The sequence below is a fragment of the Mustela erminea genome, chromosome 11 (assembly GCF_009829155.1).
Source record: "Mustela erminea isolate mMusErm1 chromosome 11, mMusErm1.Pri, whole genome shotgun sequence".
Lineage (NCBI taxonomy): Eukaryota > Metazoa > Chordata > Mammalia > Carnivora > Mustelidae > Mustela > Mustela erminea.
In genome coordinates, this window is record NC_045624.1 from 19211762 (window position 1) to 19232266 (window position 20505).

The following is a 20505-nucleotide window of genomic DNA, read 5'->3' on the forward strand; positions in this document are numbered from 1 at the left end:
CTTCCAACAATTACCATCTGGTCAACCTGTACCGATCGCTCAACCTCTGTGAGCGGAATATATTTATAAAGTGAGTTTTAAAAATACCTGATTAACTAGAGTGTATAAGCAATCTCCTATATTTACTACACAAACTGCTATTCATGTTTGTGCTTAATTTTTAATATTTCACATTTGCATATTTTTGCTTATTAGCTGGTTTTATTGATTTACAGGGGTTCTTTATATATTCGGGATACTTAACCTCTGCTGGATATGCGCCAATCTTTCCATGTTCTATGGACTCTTCTGTAAACTGCCCGTCATTTGCTCGATTCTTTCAAAGGTCATTTCTTTTCTTCACTAATGTGCAGGAAAGCTAAGTGGATGCTAATCATTTTTCTCTCACTGGATTTCTTGCTTCTGCCAACCTGTGCCTTGATTTTACATTTTGTAATTAAATTTTTAATTAGATGATACATACACATTTACAGTTCTATACTTTTATAACTTAAGTATTTAATAGACTGAAATAGGAGAGATACAAAAATAATCATCAGATAATGACAACAGTACCTGCCATAACTACCTCATAGGACTGCAGCCATCAGTTGAATGATGGAATATGCCTTACAAACCATAACATGTAAACTATAATGGAAAATCTCACAGAAAAGTCACTCACACCTCCACCTGTAAAGAAGACATTTGAAAAAGACTCATTTGCAAACAATCAAAATTCTTGTTTAATTGAAAGTCCTCAGGAATCACCTCCAACCTAAATTTAAGGCACCCCAATAAGATCTGTTCTATCCGGGGATTCCCTATTGGAACATCTGCTGTAAAAAACATCAGTTCTAATGGATTACACCCTCCATCCTACTATTTCACAAGATGAGAGGGGAGTTTAAAAGCCTATGTTAAATTTCCTGCTGAAAATGACTATTACTTTCAAGGATGACTTGCAGGGCACTTCACAGATATACTCTTAGGAATTTACTGTTCATTAAGAGTAAGAAAATCTCTGCCCTTTATTTATAGCGTATTTCATCAGCCTCACACTTTTATACATACTTGGTAACATTTTATGCAGTTCTCTAAATAATTTCCATCTTCCTCATTTACATAACCCCCTTTAATAATGTGACCCAGATTAATATAGTCCTTAAGACTGAAACTGCAATGATTTAAAAAGACTTCACACATAATTTTAAGAAAGTCAAAATTTTACATCTTGGCTCCTCAAGATAACTCAAGTCAGAAAATAGGTAGTGCAGAATGTGGTAAGCAGAATGACTGTCCCCAAAAGATACCCATGTCCTAATCCCCAGACTCTCTGTCTATGTCTCATGGCAAAAGGAGACTTCGCAGATGTGTTTAAGGCAAGGACTTGAACTGGGCAGAGGAACCTGAATTAGCCAGGTGAAATCAATCCAATCACTCACGTCCTTAAAAGAGGAAGGAGGCAGAAGAGTGGGTGAGAGAGATGTGACACACTGTCGCTGGTTTGGAAGAGAGAGGAAGAGGGCAACAATCTGGGAAAGTAGCAGCCCCTAAGAGCTGCAAAAGGCAAGGAAACGGACTCGCCAGTAGACCCTCCAGAAGGAACACAGCCATGCCAACATCTTGATTTTTAGTTCAATGAGACCCATACCGGACTTCTACAAAACTGTAAGATGATAAACTTATGTTCTCATAATTTGTTGTGGCAACAGGAGAAAACTAATACCCAGAGCATCCCTAGCTTTTTTGCAGGAAAACAAACCAGTTATAAGAGCATATTCTGGAACTCAGATCCTTACTTGAAATCACAGCTCCTTGTCAGCTGTGTCAACTTAAACCAATTGTTAATCCTCTGCGCCCTGGTTTTCTCATCTGTAAAATGGAGCTATTGTAATAGTAGTACCTGCCTACAGAGATTCTTAAAGGACTGAGCTAATTTATGCAAAGCCCTTAAAATGTTGTTCTACATATATGGTAGGCACTAAACACATCTTACCTACTGCATTTCATCAGTAATATTTAAACCACCTTCTTTTTTGGTCACCCACAGAAAAATGACGAGACCAACAGCCTTCAACAGTGAAAGAAATGAGCCCTTCTAAAAAGAAAGGTTTGTAGCTTAGGTACCCGTGATGGTCCCAGTGCCACTCAACTACCACTTGGCTCTTCAAGAGTCGTCCCCAATAAGGAAGGAACAGACTCTCAAAGACAAAAAGTGTTACCATGAACTCCATGAAGTGAGAAATGCTAACTCAACTACAGGGCTTGACAGAAAAAGTACCCATCAAAGAGTAAGCTGTCTTATTAAAAATAATAGATGTAGCAAAATTAGTTTCTACTGAAATTTGCCATAACCAGCATTTTTTCGACTTACTTCGTATTTACACAGTGCTTTTCATTTGCAAAATAACTGCCCTATCATTTCTTTGTAAACAATTAAAATTTTTATTTCATTTGGCCATTGACTCGGCAACAATTACTTCAATTGCTATAACCAGGCTAAGCAGTGATGGTTCACGCTATAAAAACACAAAGATAAAACAACTTATAATTTCTTCTAGAGGAAGAGGTAAATTACAAAAGTATAAATGTATAATGTTTCATAATTCCATGCTCTACAATAGCTCAAAGCAGTGTCAAAACTCAAAAGAATAGCAATACTACGTCACAAAGAAGGAGAAAATTTTTAGCTCCAGGAAGAGGCTTGAGTACATACCTTTTGAAGTGTCACAATAAACGTAAATGTTCAGAGTTTTTTGGGTTTTTGGCTTTTTTGGTTTTTGGGGTTTTTTGAATTATTAAGTAGACCAAGAGTAAAATCTATTACAAAAGAACTTCTATGCTTTTCCTACGGTAAAAGCAATAAACCTCAAGATTCCAAGCCTAAATAACCCTAAAACTTAATTAAATGATATTTTAAAAGGTAATTAAATATGCCCCAGCAACAACAATATATATAGTCAGGCTCTCAAAAGAAACAGTTTCAATTAGTTACACAAAATGTATTGACTGACTCCAAATTTTTTTTCTGCCTTTACACCTTTTCATTATTTCAAGCTCTATAGGACTACAGAACTAGAAAAGAACTATAAGAACTAATTTACACCTGCAAAGCCAACAATAATGGACATTCCTCATTCCTTAAAGGGTACTGAGGACTTTAGCTGTGACCCGAAGGCACCCGCAGGACATCTCACAGAAAAAAATCCCATCTCCTTCTCCTCAACCCAGCCCTGCCATAGTTGAAGGCTCTTTGCAGAGGCCCAGAGACGATCTGGGCCACGCTCAGCTGAACCCTCTGACAGGGTAGGTCTGAGCCATTCCAGAAGAAATCCCCTAAATCTGTGTTCAGATTCAAAGCATACTCTCCCTCTCCAACTTTAAATGCAGGCCAAAGTGGTTCTTATACAACAGAATAGTAGGCAGCCCAAGAAGAAACACGGCTAGTTTGTGGATATGACCTCAACATACATTGTATGTGTGCGCGTGCACACCCATATGTCAGCACATGTGGAAACAGGGAGGGCACTGGAAGACACAGGTCTCTGTATAGGGGACACAGGATCTAGAGCAGATCTAGAGCACTCAGAAGCTCTCAAGGACCAGAGAGAGCATGTAACGTGTACAGCAGCTGGGTAAAAGCTGACAGAAACAGCCAAGGTCATGAGAGGGACGGGCGGGTGGAGGGATGGCAGGGGGTGAGACCCCCTGCATCAAAGAGCATTCAAATCCAACTTCAGAAACATAAACAGTGCTGGTCAAATAAGGCCTAAATAGATGTGGATTTAGGAGACGGGCCAGATTCAACTGCCAGTTTTCAAAGCTGATAATGCAACAGGCCCAACCAGTCATCTACTATCTTACTCCCTCTGAGGGTGGCAAAGAGCTCACCAGAGGCTCCAAGGCACTCGCCTCAGGACCTCCCAGGCCTGACCCCCCAGATTTCCCCAGGTTTTTACCGAGGAACTACAACATCATGAAAAGAAGGTGCGTGGCTAAAGAATTAAATACTTACCACTTGAGCTTCCAGGAGTAGAAAACTGAGAGGTATCAAGGAATTTTCGAGGCGTAGGAAGGTTTGTAACATCAATCAGAGGAACAGGAGAAGCATCTTTTATAAGGGAGCTGAAAGGGAAAGGTAGGTATTTACCACCTTCTCCAAAACCCCACTGCCTATTCATCCCTCATCCCTTTCGTTTTGGCATGAACCTTCTGTACACTGATTTCAAGTGTCTCCCAAGTGTCTTTCCAGCGGTGACGGCACAGAGACGGGCACAAAGATGTGGTCTAAGGGCTCCAAGAATTCAAATTTTTGTCTTTTTATCTCAATGCTAGCTGGGTCTAAAAACATTAGCATTAATATATTCTGGATCAGGGGCACCTGGGTGGCTCAGTGGGTTACAGCCTCTCCTTTCGGCTCAGGTCGTGATCCCAGGGTCCTGGGATGGAGCCCCGCATCGGGCTCTCTGCTCAGCAGGGAGCCTGCTTCCTCCTCTCTCTCTGGCTGCCTCTCTGCATACTTGTGATCTCTGTCTGTCAAATGAATAAATAAAATCTTTAAATATATATATATATATATATATATATATATATATATATATATATTCTGGATCATCTGAATGACTACCTTACCACCAAATTATGCCATGCAATTTCAGTACCCTCCTCTGTTCCTATATTAAGATTAATTTATCAGCAAAGAAAATCACATGTGACCATATCATGATACCTGAACTAAAGTTTAAGTATTTAAGCTTTGTTTAACTTGTGTTTTTCAAGCTGGAGTTTTTTATATACTCTGGAAGTTCACTACATTTAGCTTTTTTTAAAAGAGGCTCACTGGGACGCCTGGGTGACTCAGTCGGTTCAGCATCTGCCTGCCTTCAGTGTAGGTCATGATCTCAGAGTCCTGGGACCGAGTCCCACATCAGGCTCCTTGCTCGGCAGGGAGCCTGCTTCTCCTTCTGCCTGTTCCTCCCCCTATTTGTGCGCTCACTCTCTCTCTGACAAATAAATAAAATAAAATCTTTAAAAAAAGAAAAAAAAAGTTCATAAATTTCATCAAGTTGAGAATCATGACAATAAAAGATGATTTAAGGAACTCAAACAGGTTAATTCAGTATTTGATTACCCATTTCACCTTTTCCATAAAGGCCTTAGCAACTCATCTTAATGATTAACTTTAGCATCTCCAGAATAAACACATTAATTTTAAATGACATAAAGACTATAAAAAACAATTAAATTTTCAAGTTAATTCACATTTATAGCCATCTGGTAAGTGAAAGAAGTAGGCAGTTCCAACACAAGTCAAACTTATGCTCTACTCTCAAGAAACTGAATCGTCTACAGGGTGCCTGGCTGGCTCATTCAGGAAGCACAAGGCTCTTAATCCTGGGGCCAAAAGTTCGGGCCTCATGTTGGGTGTAGAGATTACTAAAAAAAATAATAATAATAACAAAAAAGAATGAAACAAAATCATCAAATCATATGGTAACTAAAACAGAAAAGCTTCTCTAAGTTCCAAGGGTAGACAGGTCCAAGCCATAGTTCTCACCTCTTCCCTGTCCCATCAACATCAGTAGCAGGGGCTGCCACAGACGTGATTCTCACAGCAGGTTGTAAAAGGTGGGCAGGCAGAGTGGGGGAAGTGGGGACAAGACTACAACTTAAGGAAAGATTTCTCCAAATGGGAAAGGCGGTGTACATTTTGAACACCGGCATCCGCACATCCCACAGGGACACGACCCCACAGTTAGTGAGGTGCCCCTGCTCCCTCACTACATGGAAGAAGGGATGACGACACAATCAAGCAGGCAGCATCTCAGCGTCCGGCATAGGGCTCAGCGCTGAGGGTCCAAGTAGCACTATGAAACGAGTGAAACCAAACAGCCTATTTCCAACTGCTGGAATCACTTGCAGACTCGTGAAAAACCTCAAGCATAAGATATAAAACTAACAAAAGTAACGCTTACCTAGAATTCAACTGACATAGTTACCCATCATTCTTTTCCTCCATTATAAGGCTGTTTAGCTCCTATTTACGCATAAACTATCGTAAGAAACAGAGTCTTCAAATCCACTGATTCGTCACAATATTTTGTCTATTTATAAAGTCAGGAAGGTCACAGATGTACCCAGTCCTCCTTTCCATACTGACCACCGCTCCATCTCCAATATTCCCTCGGCTGCCTCACTTCATCCTCGAACCCGCACGCTGCTCGCAACTGCCCCGCGAGCTCCATACCCCTGTCTAGCCTGGACTCACAAACCCAAGGAGACGGAGGATCGTCACAGACATTGACAGTGCTGCTACTCACTAGTAAGAAAAAGTTCATTTCAATTCTAAATGACGGGAAAAATACACAATAAATATTTCTATAACAAAATGGAGAAGTTTGGGGCGCCTGGGTGGCTCAGTGGGTTGGAGCCTCTGCCTTCGGCTCGTGTCGTGATCCCAGGGTCCTGGGATAGAGCCCCGCATGGGGAGCCTGCTTCCCTTCCTCTCTCTCTGCCTGCCTCTCTGCCTACTTGTGATCTCTGCCTGTCAAATAAATAAGTAAAATCTTTAAAAAAAAAAAAATGGGAAAGTTATTTTTGAAGCATTGGTCCACAAAGGTATCAGTTAACAGGAAAGTTCAGGTGCAGAGCTGCATTACAGTCTGCCATCCTATGAATGAAGTCATACAGGGAGTGCATATTTGTGTGCAGTGGTATGTGTATTTTTGTGGCTATAATACAGACTTCTATAAACACAGATGTGCACAAGCCTCACGTTAGATTAAAACCTACAATTATTTTCTCAATTTTAACCTAAAAATATGTTTCTGTTAAATACAGGGTGGTAAATGTCTTGCCATTTTAACTCTGAAAAACATAACCTACTGACTTTATTACCAGAGCCAGAAGGGCCCTTACACTCCATCAATAAACTTTTAGAAAGTCAATTTACCGCAAGACTATTTTCATAGACTCATCTCTCTAAAATTCTCCCCTGGGCTTCAATTTTCTCCTTTGTGAACACCAACCCAAAGGCAAGTAACTCTGGAAATGACTTTTGGTTTTTCTCTTGTTCCGTTATGAAAGGACTTAGTCTCAGGAGTTCAAGAGAAAGCAGGCACACCCACTCATTTAGCTGCGACAGACATGAAGCTTGACAAAACAGCAGGCACTATTACGGGATCCTGCATTTAACTAGTGTGCACCTCTGTTTCCATTTCTGAAGAAACAAAGCTGGGCATATATGAGTACATCCAAAGGGTTCTGAATCTCTCTAAGGAAGTATTTTTCAAAGCAAAACACTAAAATCAAAATTAGCTGTTCTTATCAGGTTTGTAATTAATTTGAATGCACTGAACTGCTTTATTTTGAAAGAAATGTTGGTACAAGTTATTGTTCTTCTGAAATACCTATGATTATAAGTTTTTATTTTAAATCCATTTAGAGTCATTCGGAGCTAAGCTGTACAAGGACAGGTGACTACATAAAATACTTTCTGGCATAAGACCGCCCCCACCCCCACCCCGCCCCCAACAAATCACTAATTGCTTATTGTGATTGAACGAGTTTTGTTATTTACTAACCACAGGGTGGCAGACAGGAAAACTACAAAGCAAATTACACCAAAAATAACCCCTACCCACATAATCCTATGGACCTTCTATTAACTACCCATCCATCTGGTAAGGATCTACCTCTTCGCGTTTGACTCCAACAGCCATCAAAGGTTTGGGTTTTGTGGGTTTTTTTAAAGGATTAGAAGTACTAATAACTTGGGGTGCCTGGGTGGCTCAGTGGGTTAAGGTCTCTGCCGATCATGATCCCAGGGTCCTGGGATCAAGCCCTGGGATGGGCTCTCTGCTCAGCAGGGAGCCTGTTTCCTGTCCTCTCTCTCTGCCCGTCTCTCTGCCAGTTTGTGATATGTCTGTCAAATAAATAATTAAAAAAAAAAAGTACTAACAGCTTATTAAACATTTGCGTTTTAATTAGAACTCATTTCTGTTCCTTCACTTAATAATATGTTCAAAATTCACAGGGGCAGCTCCCTTGGCTGATTTTATCGTCAAACTAAAACTTGACAGAGGAGAGTTGAACTTTAAGTTGTAAATCTAGTAATGAATGGATTCACCTCTATAACCCCAACAGCTGGCACGGTACCTGGCAAAGAGCAAATGTTCATAAAAGTTTGTTAAATCAAACTGAGCTGAGAAAGAGCTGTCAAAGATAATATGCCCTTAGTAAGAAAATTTAACTGAATAATGAAACAGGAATGGCTGGCAAAGTAATCCTCTATAGTTCTAAGTTCTGCATACAGAAAGAAAAATGAATGATTCAGAGGGTATAAAAGTCAAAAACAGTCATGGTCTCAAAGGACAGATAAGAGTGAAGACATGTAATACAAAATAAAGTGAAACTAAAATCCAGGCAAAGAGGAAAAAAGAAGAGAAAAACTGAAAGATTAAAAAAAAAAAAAACCAGACATAAAAAGAAAAAACTTCAGAAGACAAAATAGGGAATAAATAACACAACGGGGTCAAGCACGCTCTTCACACCACCCCCCAGATAAATATGGACACCAAAATCCATGGGGCTAAACTTTTCTCCCCCATGAGCCAAAGAGCATCCAAGGAAACAAGGTCAAATCAAGTTCTAACCCGGGATGCACGAAGTAAAAGGATGAATTTAAAATAAACTTTTTATTGACTTTATCAACTTATAAAGATATTACAGGTTTTTTAAAAAATATTAAGAAAATAAAAATAATCTACTAATATAATTACAGTCTAGTGTCTTTCAAAACATTTAATAGAAAAGCGTCTGTCCATCTATCCCTGCCCCCCTACACATATACACACTCATACATATAAAAATGTACACGCTTTCTTTTCCAACCTTATTTGGATCATCCCATATAGAATTTTAAATCTAAATTTCATTTCAGTAGTAAGCATTTTGCCATTTCACCAAAAATAATCTTCGGGGTGGCTCAGTTGGTTAAGCGTCTGACTCTTGGTTTTGGAACTGGTTGTGCTCTCAGGGTTGTGAGAATGAGCCCTGCTTCTGGCTCTACATTTAGTATGGTGTCTGCCTAGAGCTTCTCTTGCCCTCTCCCTCTGCCCTTTCCTTCACCCCCCCCCCACCTATCTAAAATAAATACATCTTTAAAAAAATAAAAACAGGGGCACCTGGGTGGCTCAGTGGGTTAAAGCCTCTGCCTTTGGCTCAGGTCATGATCTCAATCAGGGTCCTGGGATAGAGTCCTGCATCTGGCTCTCTGCTCAGCAGGGAGCCTGCTTCCTCCTCTCTCTCTGCCTACCTTTCTTGTGATCTCTGTCTGTCAAATAAATAAATAAATAAAATCTTTTAAATAAATAAATAAAAATAAAAACAATCTCCAAAAGCATCACCAATAATTGTATTACTCTTAAAGTAAAAATACATGCTTACGATGAAAACATTCATAGTCCTAAGGTATGGAGGAGTCCTTCTTTTCTATTTCCCACCCACCATTTCCATTTCTCATAGGTAATTCTTTTGATCAGTGTCAGCACTCCTTCCAGGAATTTTCTATAAATACGGAAACATCTACGTCTACAAATAAAGGATACATAGTTAAGTATGGGTCCTCTCAATTCTTACACAAATAGAATCATCCTGTATATACTGTCTCTCAGTTGGCTTTTTTTGGACCCAAGAATATATCCTGAAATCTTTCTCTTCATTTAAGAATTACATTGCATTGAGGGGCGCCTGGGTGGCTCAGTTGGTTGAACGACTGCCTTCGGCTCGGGTCATGATCCTGGAGTCCCGGGGTCGAGTCCCATATCGGGCTCCCGGCTCCATGGGGAGTCTGCTTCTCCCTCTGACTTTCTCCTCGCTCATGTTCTCTCTCACTGTCTCTCTCTTAAATAAATAAAATCTTTAATATATATATATATATATATATATATAAAATAAATAAATAAATAAAACTTTAAAAATAAAAGAATTACATTGCATTGATATGCCATAATTCATTTAACGATAAACATCTAAGTCCTGTATTTTTGTTTATCAATATCCTTTATCCTTTATCAAATACCCTTATCAAAAACATTTCAATGAATACCCTGTTACATATATTTTTTTATGATACGGTACTATATTTCTAGGATATGGGCCTCCTCCACACACATACGGTTCATTTTTTCTAGTGGTAGTAAGTTTTGATTTTAAAATTGACTTAGATTTTTTTGTATACAATAACACATAAACATCTAAATTGACCTTCCTTAGTTAAATGTCTCAATACCAATTTCTAAATAGCCTTCATTCCCTCTACTTACTTGGATTATTGTTTATATTAAAGTCCCCCTCCCAAAATATATTAAAGTCCGATACATCCTGCATCTGTTTCTAAATTCTGTTTGGCTATACCAATCTGATTTTCTATTTGCATACCTGTATGTACTGCTTTGATTAGTTTTAAAATATATTTTAAGGGGCGCCTGGGTGGCTCAGTGGGTTGGGCCGCTGCCTTCGGCTCGGGTCATGATCTCAGGGTGCTGGGATCGAGTCCCGCGTCGGGCTCACTGCTCAGCGGGGAGCCTGCTTCCCTTCCTCTCTCTCTGCCTGCCTCTCTGCCTACTTGTGATCTCTCTCTGTCAAATAAATAAATAAAATCTTTAAAAATAAAATAAAATATATTTTAATATTAGATAAGAAAGGCCTTATTATCTCCCTTCAATTTTATTCCTTTTTTTTTTTTTTTAAAAGGTTTTATTTAATTGGCGATTCACAGACCTGTACCCCTGGGGCTAGTTATACATTATATGTTTATAAATAAATAAATAAAGGGTTTTATTTATTTATTTGACAGAGACACAGTGAGAGAGGGAACACAAGCAGGGGGAGTGGGAGAGGGAGAAGCAGACTTCCCACGGAGCAGGGAGCCCGATGCGGGTGGGGCTCAATCCCAGGACCCCAGGATCATGACCTGAGCCGAAGGCAGACGCTTAACAACTGAGCCACCCAGGCACCTTCCCTTCAATTTTTTTAAAATAATTCTTCTTTATTTATTCTTCTATGTGAACTACAGATCTAACAATTTCAAAAAACCCAACTGGGCTTTAACTGGGACTGATCTCTTCAAGTAAATGGAAGGTCTCCTCATTTATTTAGGTCTTTTTCATATCCTCCAAATACCATTTTTATTACTTTTTCCATGTAGCCACACAATTCTTTCTTATTGTATCTACTAATAGTTTGTTTCTACTTCAAAAATATCCATTCTTGGGATGCCTGGGTGGTTCAGTCAGTTAAGTATCTGCCTTCGGCTCAGGTCACGATCTCAGGTCCTGGAACTGAGCCCCAAGTTGGGCTCCCCGCTCAGCAGGGAGCCTGCTTCTCCCTCTCCCCCTTCCCTAACTCATGCTGTGTCTCTCTCTCAAACAAACAAATAAAATCTTAAAAAAAAGAAAAGTCTACTCTTTATACAGATGTGCCTTCATGTGATTTTTTTTGCTTTCTCCCATAGTAGAAATGAGTTAGATGTTTATGTGTTTCTTTTTGGATACCAACAATTGGAACGTCTTTGCAAAGACCCTCCATTTTCTGGGTCGAAGCCAAAAAGAGGGCCCAATATCCTGCTGTAGAAGTTGAAGAAGGCCAGACATGTCTCAGGCTCAACAAACTGCGTGCGTTCACCAAGGACTCTGAATCTTGAGGGGTAAGGACAGATGCAGGGACATTTAGAGATCACTGAAAAATCCAGCAACCACAGGCATGGTGACAGTAGGGCAACAACTCCACCAGACCCTTCCCTGGGGCTTGTCGATGGTGTTCCGGATGTAGTCGGCTACTTCACCTCTCCTGGGTGTTAGAGCCTGACTTCAAAGCCTTCTTTCCTTTAGACTCTGTGAGCTACCTTACCATTTTCCACTTAGTTCCTTTCCTTGTTTGACTTATCAGGATTGATTCCTGCTACTTGCAAGCTAGAACACTGGCTAACAGATCATCCTTTGTCTGGAGAATATTTTATTTGCTTCTCCTCTCAGGACTTTCGACCCAGAAATCCTTAAACACACATATCTCGGTTAATAAATATGAAGTTAAACATTTCCTCCCATTATTCAAATCCAGGACAAAGTCTAACTCATCTTATACAAGAATTCAGCATTCCTTTTTCTCTCCTGCCAGTCGAAATTTCTCAGTTTGGAACTTAATGTGGAGAGAGAACCCTGTGTATTGTGGAGTACTCTTTGACCACATAGACCTTTGTCAAAAATAGCTTCAGCTTACATTTTTGATCTCATAAAAATATATATCAGTTATGTAAATGCAAATTTACATATTTAATGATGTGTAGTTCTTATAGTAGTTTCAACCTACCTACAACTTTATTGTTCTCAAGTTGCTGATTTTGGTTTGTACCATCTTTGAGTATTTTTCTTAGGAAAATAAAAACACTACTTCTTTTTGTTGTTAATTTATATCTCAGAATGTCTCTTTGCTGCCCATGCTTATTAGTGTCCATTTGGCTGGGTATAGAAATATTTGGTCCCAACTTGGCCCCATTCAACACTTTGTAGACTCTGTTCTATTGTCTTCTGGCTTTTCTTGTTCAGCAAATCCTGATGATCCTGATTCTTGCTCCTGTTTATCAGGCCTAGGTTTAACAGTTTAAAACAGAGGGCTTAAAATAGCAATGGCCTGAGTACAATAAAAATTTTTCCCTCCTCTCATATAAAAGATGTAATCCATTTAGGAATACATAGGAGGATCAATGCTATTAAGCTGTTTAGGATGGGCCTTCTGTCCTCAAGGTCACCGACTATTCAAGATGGCTTGATGGCACCAATCCATGTCCTTGACAGGAAGTAAAGGAAGGCATGTGAAGGGTAAAAGAGTGAGTATACCAGTTTCGCTGGCACCTTTAAAGAATTTTCCTATGAGCCCTGATTCAAAAGCTTGCAAGCGAAAGTCTCACCCTTAGCTATGTAGCATGATGGGAAATATAGTCTATTAGCTGCTAGGAACAAAATGAGGGTTGTCATTAAAAATGAAGAACAAGTGAATGGATATATCAGGCAGGCAAATAACTATCTCTGTCACAGAAGATAACAATTTTTCTTCCTATTCTGTACAGAAATTCTTTAAAATTCATAAAGATTTCCTGATCCCATCAAAGACTAAGTTTTTTCATTAATTTTTACCTTAAATCCTTTTGATTTGCAGATCAAGGCCTTTTGGGGTTTTTTTTTTTTAAGTAGGTTTCTTTATATACTCTGTAATTATTCCTCTATTTCTCTCTGTATTCATTTGCTAGGACTGCCATAATAAGGTATCCCAGACTGAGTGGCTTAAATATCAGAAATTTACTTTCTCATAGTTCTGGAGGCCAGAAGTCAAGATCAAGGTGGTGAGAAGGTTGGTTCCTTCTGAGGACTTGGTCCTTATGTTGTAGATGGTATCTTAGCACTATGTCTTCATGGGATCTTCCCTCTGGGCAAGTCTGTATCCTCTTAGAGAGACACCAGTCATAGTGGGAGTAGGGCCCACCCTAATTACCTCATTTTAACTTCCTTACCTCTAAAGATCCTATCCCCAGGCTTAGTCACAGCCTGAGGTCCTGGCAGTTAGGACTTTCATACCCCAATTTTAGGGGAACGCAATTCAGCCCCAAACACTATCATGTTAGCATTGTTCTACAGAATAACTAAAATCACTATCCTCTACTACTTATACATCTACGATCTTTCTATCATCTTGTCTTTTTTCCTCTTTATGATAAGGAAATTGCTCCCTCCTTGTCACTGAGCCAATTCTTCTCTCCAGTGCTTTAAACGACGACTGACTTTCCCTACTTCATTTCATCTGTTCTTAGATTTTGCTCATGTTCTAGTTAGTTCTTTTTGTATCTCTACCGATTTCATTCTTCTTGCTCCCTCCCCATCCACCTCTCACAGAAGTTATATGCTTGTTGCAAACAACCACAAAATCTCAGTTATGTTCGACAGGCACGTACTTTGCTGGCTGACTGATCCAGGCTAGGTAGCTCAACGATCTTAGCTCAGTGCCACGTGGCTCTCCTCCTCTGTACCTAACGCCATCCTGACAAGAGTCTTTAACAAAAGGGCATGCTCCCTGCCATGGGCACATTTTGAGCCCCTCCTTGTGTCCCATGCTAACAGTATGCAAACGTATGACCCCATCCCAAAAAAACCCCAAAACCAAATCAAAGATCATATACTTCTCCCACTACAGTGGAAGAAGTAATAATAATTTTGAATAATCTAATCTATTACATCATCCTGCATCTTTTAGAGAACTCAAGCTTAAAAGCATCTTAAATTTTCATATTTTGGTTTAGAAAATTGTTCTTTCAAATAAATGCTCTGCTCTGAGACTTCGAGGTAATGTTTATTTTCCATTATGTTACACAGTATTTTCACAGGACCCAGAGTGGTTTGGTTTTCGGTTTTTTTTTTTTTTTTTTTAAATCCTTACATGGGAAGCAATCGATTCAGACTGCTATTTGCCACCACACACTACAGAAGGAATTTCCTCAGCGTTGGCCCCCACCGAACACTGCTCTCCACCAAGGAACTAAAATTCTATCCCGATCAGTGCTGAAGTCATGTCTCAGGTACATAACCCTCAGCTCAATTTGTGTGCCGGCAGAAGACTTTCTAGTGCCCAAATGCAGGAAATAGATAGAAACTTCACTTTCCGTCAGAGCCTTGGACTAAACTGAACAGGGCAGGACTTCAGAGACTTCACCCCTGGCATGCACTGCTTCCAGCGCTCCTCTTGTCCGCAGCTGGAGGAAACAGCACAAGCCCCTGTATTCTGGCAGGGACTGCTGCAAGTGCCCTCCTAAGAGCTCTTCTGACTATTTTAAAAGAATGTTAGAAAGACTAGGACATGCACAGCTGTCTGATATGTGTTAGTAACATCAGTATTCTACTGTCTTAACTGTCTTAAGATCTAGTCTTACTCCCCACCAGGTCTAGAATAACCTAATGAATTTCTTGAGTCCACACCCAGGCCCTTAAGTATAAGCCTATGCTACCATCAGCCCAGGGATAAAAGGAAAGTGTTCGCTCTGAAGCTTTCTTGAACTATTCTAGAAAGAAGATTATCTTAAGCGGAACACAACCCTAAGTAACAAGGAATCTTTTAAGTCCAGTTCAGGCACTGCTACTCCTTCATTATGCTGAACGTACCATACGATTTAAGCATCTTTTCTCTTTCTTCGGAGGTATGCCAGAGTATCCCTGATCCAGTAAAAAGGCCCAGAGTAGATGTTTCTTATCTTTACATAAAACAACCATAATAAATGTATAACGAAGGAATGAAGAAACTTTGGATGTCAGCCTTTCAGAATATGGAATAGTTGCTATTATAAAACCATCTTATAGCTTCAGGGACAGTATGTTAAAAAGTTAAAAAAAAAAAAAAGGCAAAAGCAAGAAGTAAATCAATGACCACAGTATTCTGGGAAACAAATAACATTCCTTATAATTCTGCACTGCCATGAGACACCGTAGCCGGGAGCCTCTTGAACCAACCTCACTCTCCCTTTCTCCTTGTTCCGCTGCACAACCCGGCTGGTGGATCTGATGTACAAGTGCCGATGCAGCTCATCTATGAGAACCAGATGGAGGTTCATCTTCTTGCTGTGAAGCTCCAGCCTAAGGTCACTCAGTCCTTCCACCTGCAGCAAGGGGCCCTCCAAGGACTCGACTGCTGACACCTGCACAGGAGAGGGGGAAAAAAAATGATTAAGTAGGACAACGACCTAACTGAGCCGTATTAGAAATAGGAAACTACTACTGTAGGAGACCTTCTTTTATGAGACTCTGAGACTTTGAAGAGGAGACTTGATTTTAGAAAAATATAAATGACCGTATTTTTAAAAGGTCTGGTCAAAAAAAGAGTTCCTGAGAACCTTAGTAACATATATCAGACTTCGAAGAGTGTAATGTGGCTAGGCCTCCTACTTTTGCTTTGGGACGCTCTAAGGTCTAAAGAGAAATAATGCTGACGAAAACAATCCTGTAAAACAAGAAGGCATCTGAAGCGCCGCAAAGCCGTACATATTACCTGTTCCCACACATACTGCCTGTGAACAGACACGAGCGAAGTGACCCTCCCGATTAAACCGTATCATCCATATTCTCGCAAGAGGTCCACATACTAATGATTTCAATCAGCTTTTCATCAAATGTAGCTTTTTTTTTTTTTTAAGATTTACTTTTTTTATTTATTTGGCAGAGAGAGAGAGAGAGACAGGGAGAGAGGCAACACAGCAGGAGCGTGAGAGAGGCAGAGGAAGGCTTCCTGCTGAGCAGGGAGCCTGATGTGGGGCTCGATCCCAGGACCCTAGGATCATGACCTGAGCCGCAGCAGACGCTTAACGACTGAGTCACCCCAGCACCCCAAATTTAGCTTTTTAAGACTAAGACTAAGTAAGAGCACACTGCATAAATTTTTAAATAACTCCCACAGTGCTCATGAGTCAGAGCTTCACTGACCTAAGTCCCCACGCCTGTCTACACACAGTCAGATACAAATCTCTCTAGCTCTTTCTAACGTACACACACACGGAGGGAAATGCATGTGTTACATGAATGCTACGAGGAGAAAATAGCAGTCCTCACCTCTCCTTGGCCTGATCCAGTTCGATAGAAGAAACAGGATATGAATGCTTAATAGGAGATAAACTATGGAGACAAAAACACTCCTGGTGTAAAGTACAATTTGGGAGATTCTAAGACAAAAAAGACTGGATGAATAAAAATGGCGTGAGAATGCCTATAACGAATGAAGATGAGGAATTCAGGGAGCCTGGAACAAATCACTCTGAAACGAAAGCAATAACTAAAAAGGAAAAAAAAAGCAAGTATTATATGATCCCATTTATCCATGTATATAAAGATTATATTTGTGTAATCTCTCTTTCTGTAGAGTTTTTTTTTAAAGATTTATTTATTTATTTATTTATTTATTTATTTATTTGACAGACAGAAATCACAAGTAGGCAGAGAGGCAGGCAGAGAGAGAGGAGGAAGCAGGCTCCCTGCGGAGCACAGAGCCTGATTTGGGGCTTGATCCCAGAACCCTGGGATCACGACCTGAGCCGAAGGCAGAGGCTTAATCCGCTGAGCCACCCAGGCACCCTAGATATTTTTTTTTTTAACCTGGGGCCTGAACTCACACCTGAGATCAACACCTGAGCTGAGATCAAGAGTTGGATGCTTAACTAACTGAGCTACCCAGGCACCCCCAGATATATATAGTTTTTTAAAGAAAATAAAATGTGAAGAGTGTACTCTAGGTACTATTCCTTAGGAGAAAAATAAAAGCAAGAGAGAAATACAAAGAATGTAATAACAACAGCCATAGTAGTAGTAGTGATAATAGGAAAGAGAGGACTACAAGCTGAACTCAGAGGGAAAAGAGCCCTACCAAGCTCCCCAAAGGGACTCGTGTGCTATGGCAATCCCTACCCAGGTTATACTTGTAAATATGCCTAAAAGGTACAGATAAAGGTAATAATGAATGATACTTCAGGGTAAAAACAGTAAGTGTAATTAGGGATATAAATATGCATTCGCCTACGTGTCAGCATGTATAGAAAAGCAAAAGAAAATAAGAGCCACGAACCATACCAACAGTCCAGAGTGCTGACCACTGACCCACACCAGTACCCATGGTCGTTTGGGAGCAGGCGGACAGCGAATACAGAAAGCCTGGAGCAGCCGAATACAAACTGGCCTGAGATGGGGAGGAAAATGCAAAGGCTTCCCCACAAACACATCGCTTGCTTTGTGATGTGCTATAATCAGACGCCAGTAGCAAATAAGCTTCCTTGAGTTAACTGAGAAAGAACGGAGGCATGAAGAAGTGACAAGCCCTGGACCAGCTCTGTCCCCTGCAGCCTGCCAGTCCATTTTCATGCTGGCTGGCAACTGCCTCTGGGACAAGAGCCCCTGGGCCGCATGCGAGCTGCCAACGATTCCAAATGGAAAAGCAGCCTCACAAAATGACCACTGCGTCCCCAAGGAGGAAAAACAACAACAAATTCATTTACACGTATGCTCTAAAATGGATTTTAACTCGGGTCTCTAACAGAGAAAAGAGGATGCATTAACCTTTGGTGACATCGAGATCCAGAAAATGAAAAATAATTTGGTAAGCCACTGGCCCATCATGTAGCCTTATCCCTTAAGGTAATTAAATCCAGCTGAGATATTTAAGCTTAAAAATCACCCACTGCACATCCACGTTCAATTTGTTTGTAGGAATTTGTATGTGGATTTTTAACCCAAACAGTTCATGTTCCAAATACAAAATTATAAGATAATGTCAACTTTCAAAAGCCACTTCATTTATATATATAAAAAATATATATACACCTATATATAGGTATATACACCTACCTAAATATAGGTGTATATACCTATATAGGTGTGTGTGTGTGTATATATATATAAAATATATATATATTAACCTATATATATTACCTTATATATATAACCTATATATCTAATAAAAAAAAAATATATATATATATATACACACACACACACCCATATAGGTATATACCTATCATATATATAAGATATATATATATCTTAATAGATATATAACCTAGATATCTAGGTTATATATCTATTAAGATATATAGGTATATATACCTATATAGATATATATATATGTATCTTTATAGATATATAGGTTAAGCACTAACCACAGTGCCTGGCACGTACTGAGTGCTCACTGAAATTAGATTTTTAACAGAATCTATTTATTCTGTGGATAAAGCAACCTCACAAGGTGGGGCAGCTGGGTGGCTCAGTGAGTTAAGCCTCTGCCTTCAGCTCAGGTCATGATCCCGGGGTCCTGGGATTGAGTCAAGCATTGGGCTCTCTGCTCAGCAGGGAGCCTGGTTCCCCCCCTCTCTCTGCCTGCTTCTCTGCCTGCTTGTGATCTCTGTCTGCCAAATGAATGGATAAAATCTTAAAAAAAAAAAAAAAAAAAGAAAGAAAGAAAAGAAAAGAAACCTCACAAGGTGTTACTAACATTGCTAAATGCAACATTTTCAGTAAAGTATTGTTTGTTCATAGAACCCTTATAACCACTTAGATGACAAACTTTCTGAGTGTGTTTTCTGCACCCAAAATACAAGTACAATTAATATATATAATCAAGAGTACCATAAGAATTTCAAAGACTTGAAAACCTTACCACATGGAACACAGAGTAGTCTTATTTTTATATGAAAATACAGTGCTCTAGTTTTCTGGCCCTCATTTATTAAAAGCTATAATTATGAGACCTAGGCAAGGCCACTATCCTCCCCTACTCTAATCTCACTAAGTGGTACTAAAAGTGATTTTAAGAAAACAGCTGTCAGAAGTCGACATACGAATGGCTAAGAGACACATGAAAAGATGCTCAATGTGACTACAAATCAAATCAAAATCATGACGAGATACCACCTCACACCAGTCAGAATGGCTAAAATTAACAACTCAGGAAACAACAGATGCTGGCGAGGATGTGGAGAAAGAGGAACCCTCTTACGCTGTTGATGGGAATGCAAGCTGGTGCAGCCACTCTGGAAAACAGTATGGGGGTTCCCCAAAAAGTTAAAAATAGGACTACCCTAAGACTCAGCCATTGTACTACTAGGTATTTATCTGAAGGATACAAAAATGGTGATTCAGAGGGGCACCTGCCCCCAAATGTTTATAGCAGAAATGGCTACAATTGCCAAAACAAGGAGAGAGCCCAGATGTCCTGAGAGATGAATGGATCAAGAAGATGTGGTGTGTATATACCATGGAGTATCCCTCAGCCATCAAAAGAATGAAACCTTGCCATCTGCAATGAAGTGGATGGACCGAGAGGGGATTATGCTAAGCAAAATAAGTCAGTTTAAAAAGACAAATACCATACAATTTCACTCATGTGTGGAATTTATGAAACAAAACAGACGAAGATAGGGGAAGGGAAGGAAATATAAAATAAGATATAAAAGAGAGGGAGGCAAACCAGAGGAAGAGACTCCTACCTCCAGGGAGTAAACTGAGGGTTGCTGTAGGGGAGGTGGGTGGGGGATGGGGTAGCTGCGGGATGGACGTTGAGGGGGGCACTTGATGGGATGAGCACTGGGTGTTACTTGCTACCAATGAGTCACTGAATTCTACCTCTGAAACTAATAATACCCTCTACGTTAGTTAAATCGAACTTAAATTAAAATTTTAAAAAAAAAGTGGTACCAATATGTTACAACATGAGTGGAATTTGAAAACATTCTGCTCAGTGAAATAAGCCAGACACAAAAGTACAAATACTGCGTGATTCCACTTATATGATGTACCTAGAAGAGGCAAATTCATAGAGACAGAAAGTAGAAGAGTGGTTTCAGGAAGCCGGAGGGAAAAGAGGTGTTATTGTTTAATGGGTACAGAGCTGCGATTTGGGAAGATGAGAAAGTTCCAGAGCAGGACGGTAGTGATGCCGCACAGTGTA

The 20505-nt window shown here is 39.9% G+C and overlaps 1 protein-coding gene across 5 annotated transcripts in view; it reads right to left on the minus strand.

Moving 5' to 3' along the window:
• The window catches only part of EXOC4 (exocyst complex component 4), a 725477-nt gene that overhangs the window by 652978 nt on the left and 51994 nt on the right, over positions 1-20505 (minus strand). For all 5 annotated transcript variants that reach the window (XM_032304527.1, XM_032304528.1, XM_032304529.1 and 2 more), the window contains exons 4-5: positions 15534-15718; positions 3998-4107 (exon numbers count right to left, since the gene is read on the minus strand). In XM_032304527.1, coding sequence (XP_032160418.1) covers positions 3998-4107; positions 15534-15718 — 295 coding nt within the window. The remainder of the gene's footprint in view (positions 1-3997; positions 4108-15533; positions 15719-20505) is intronic.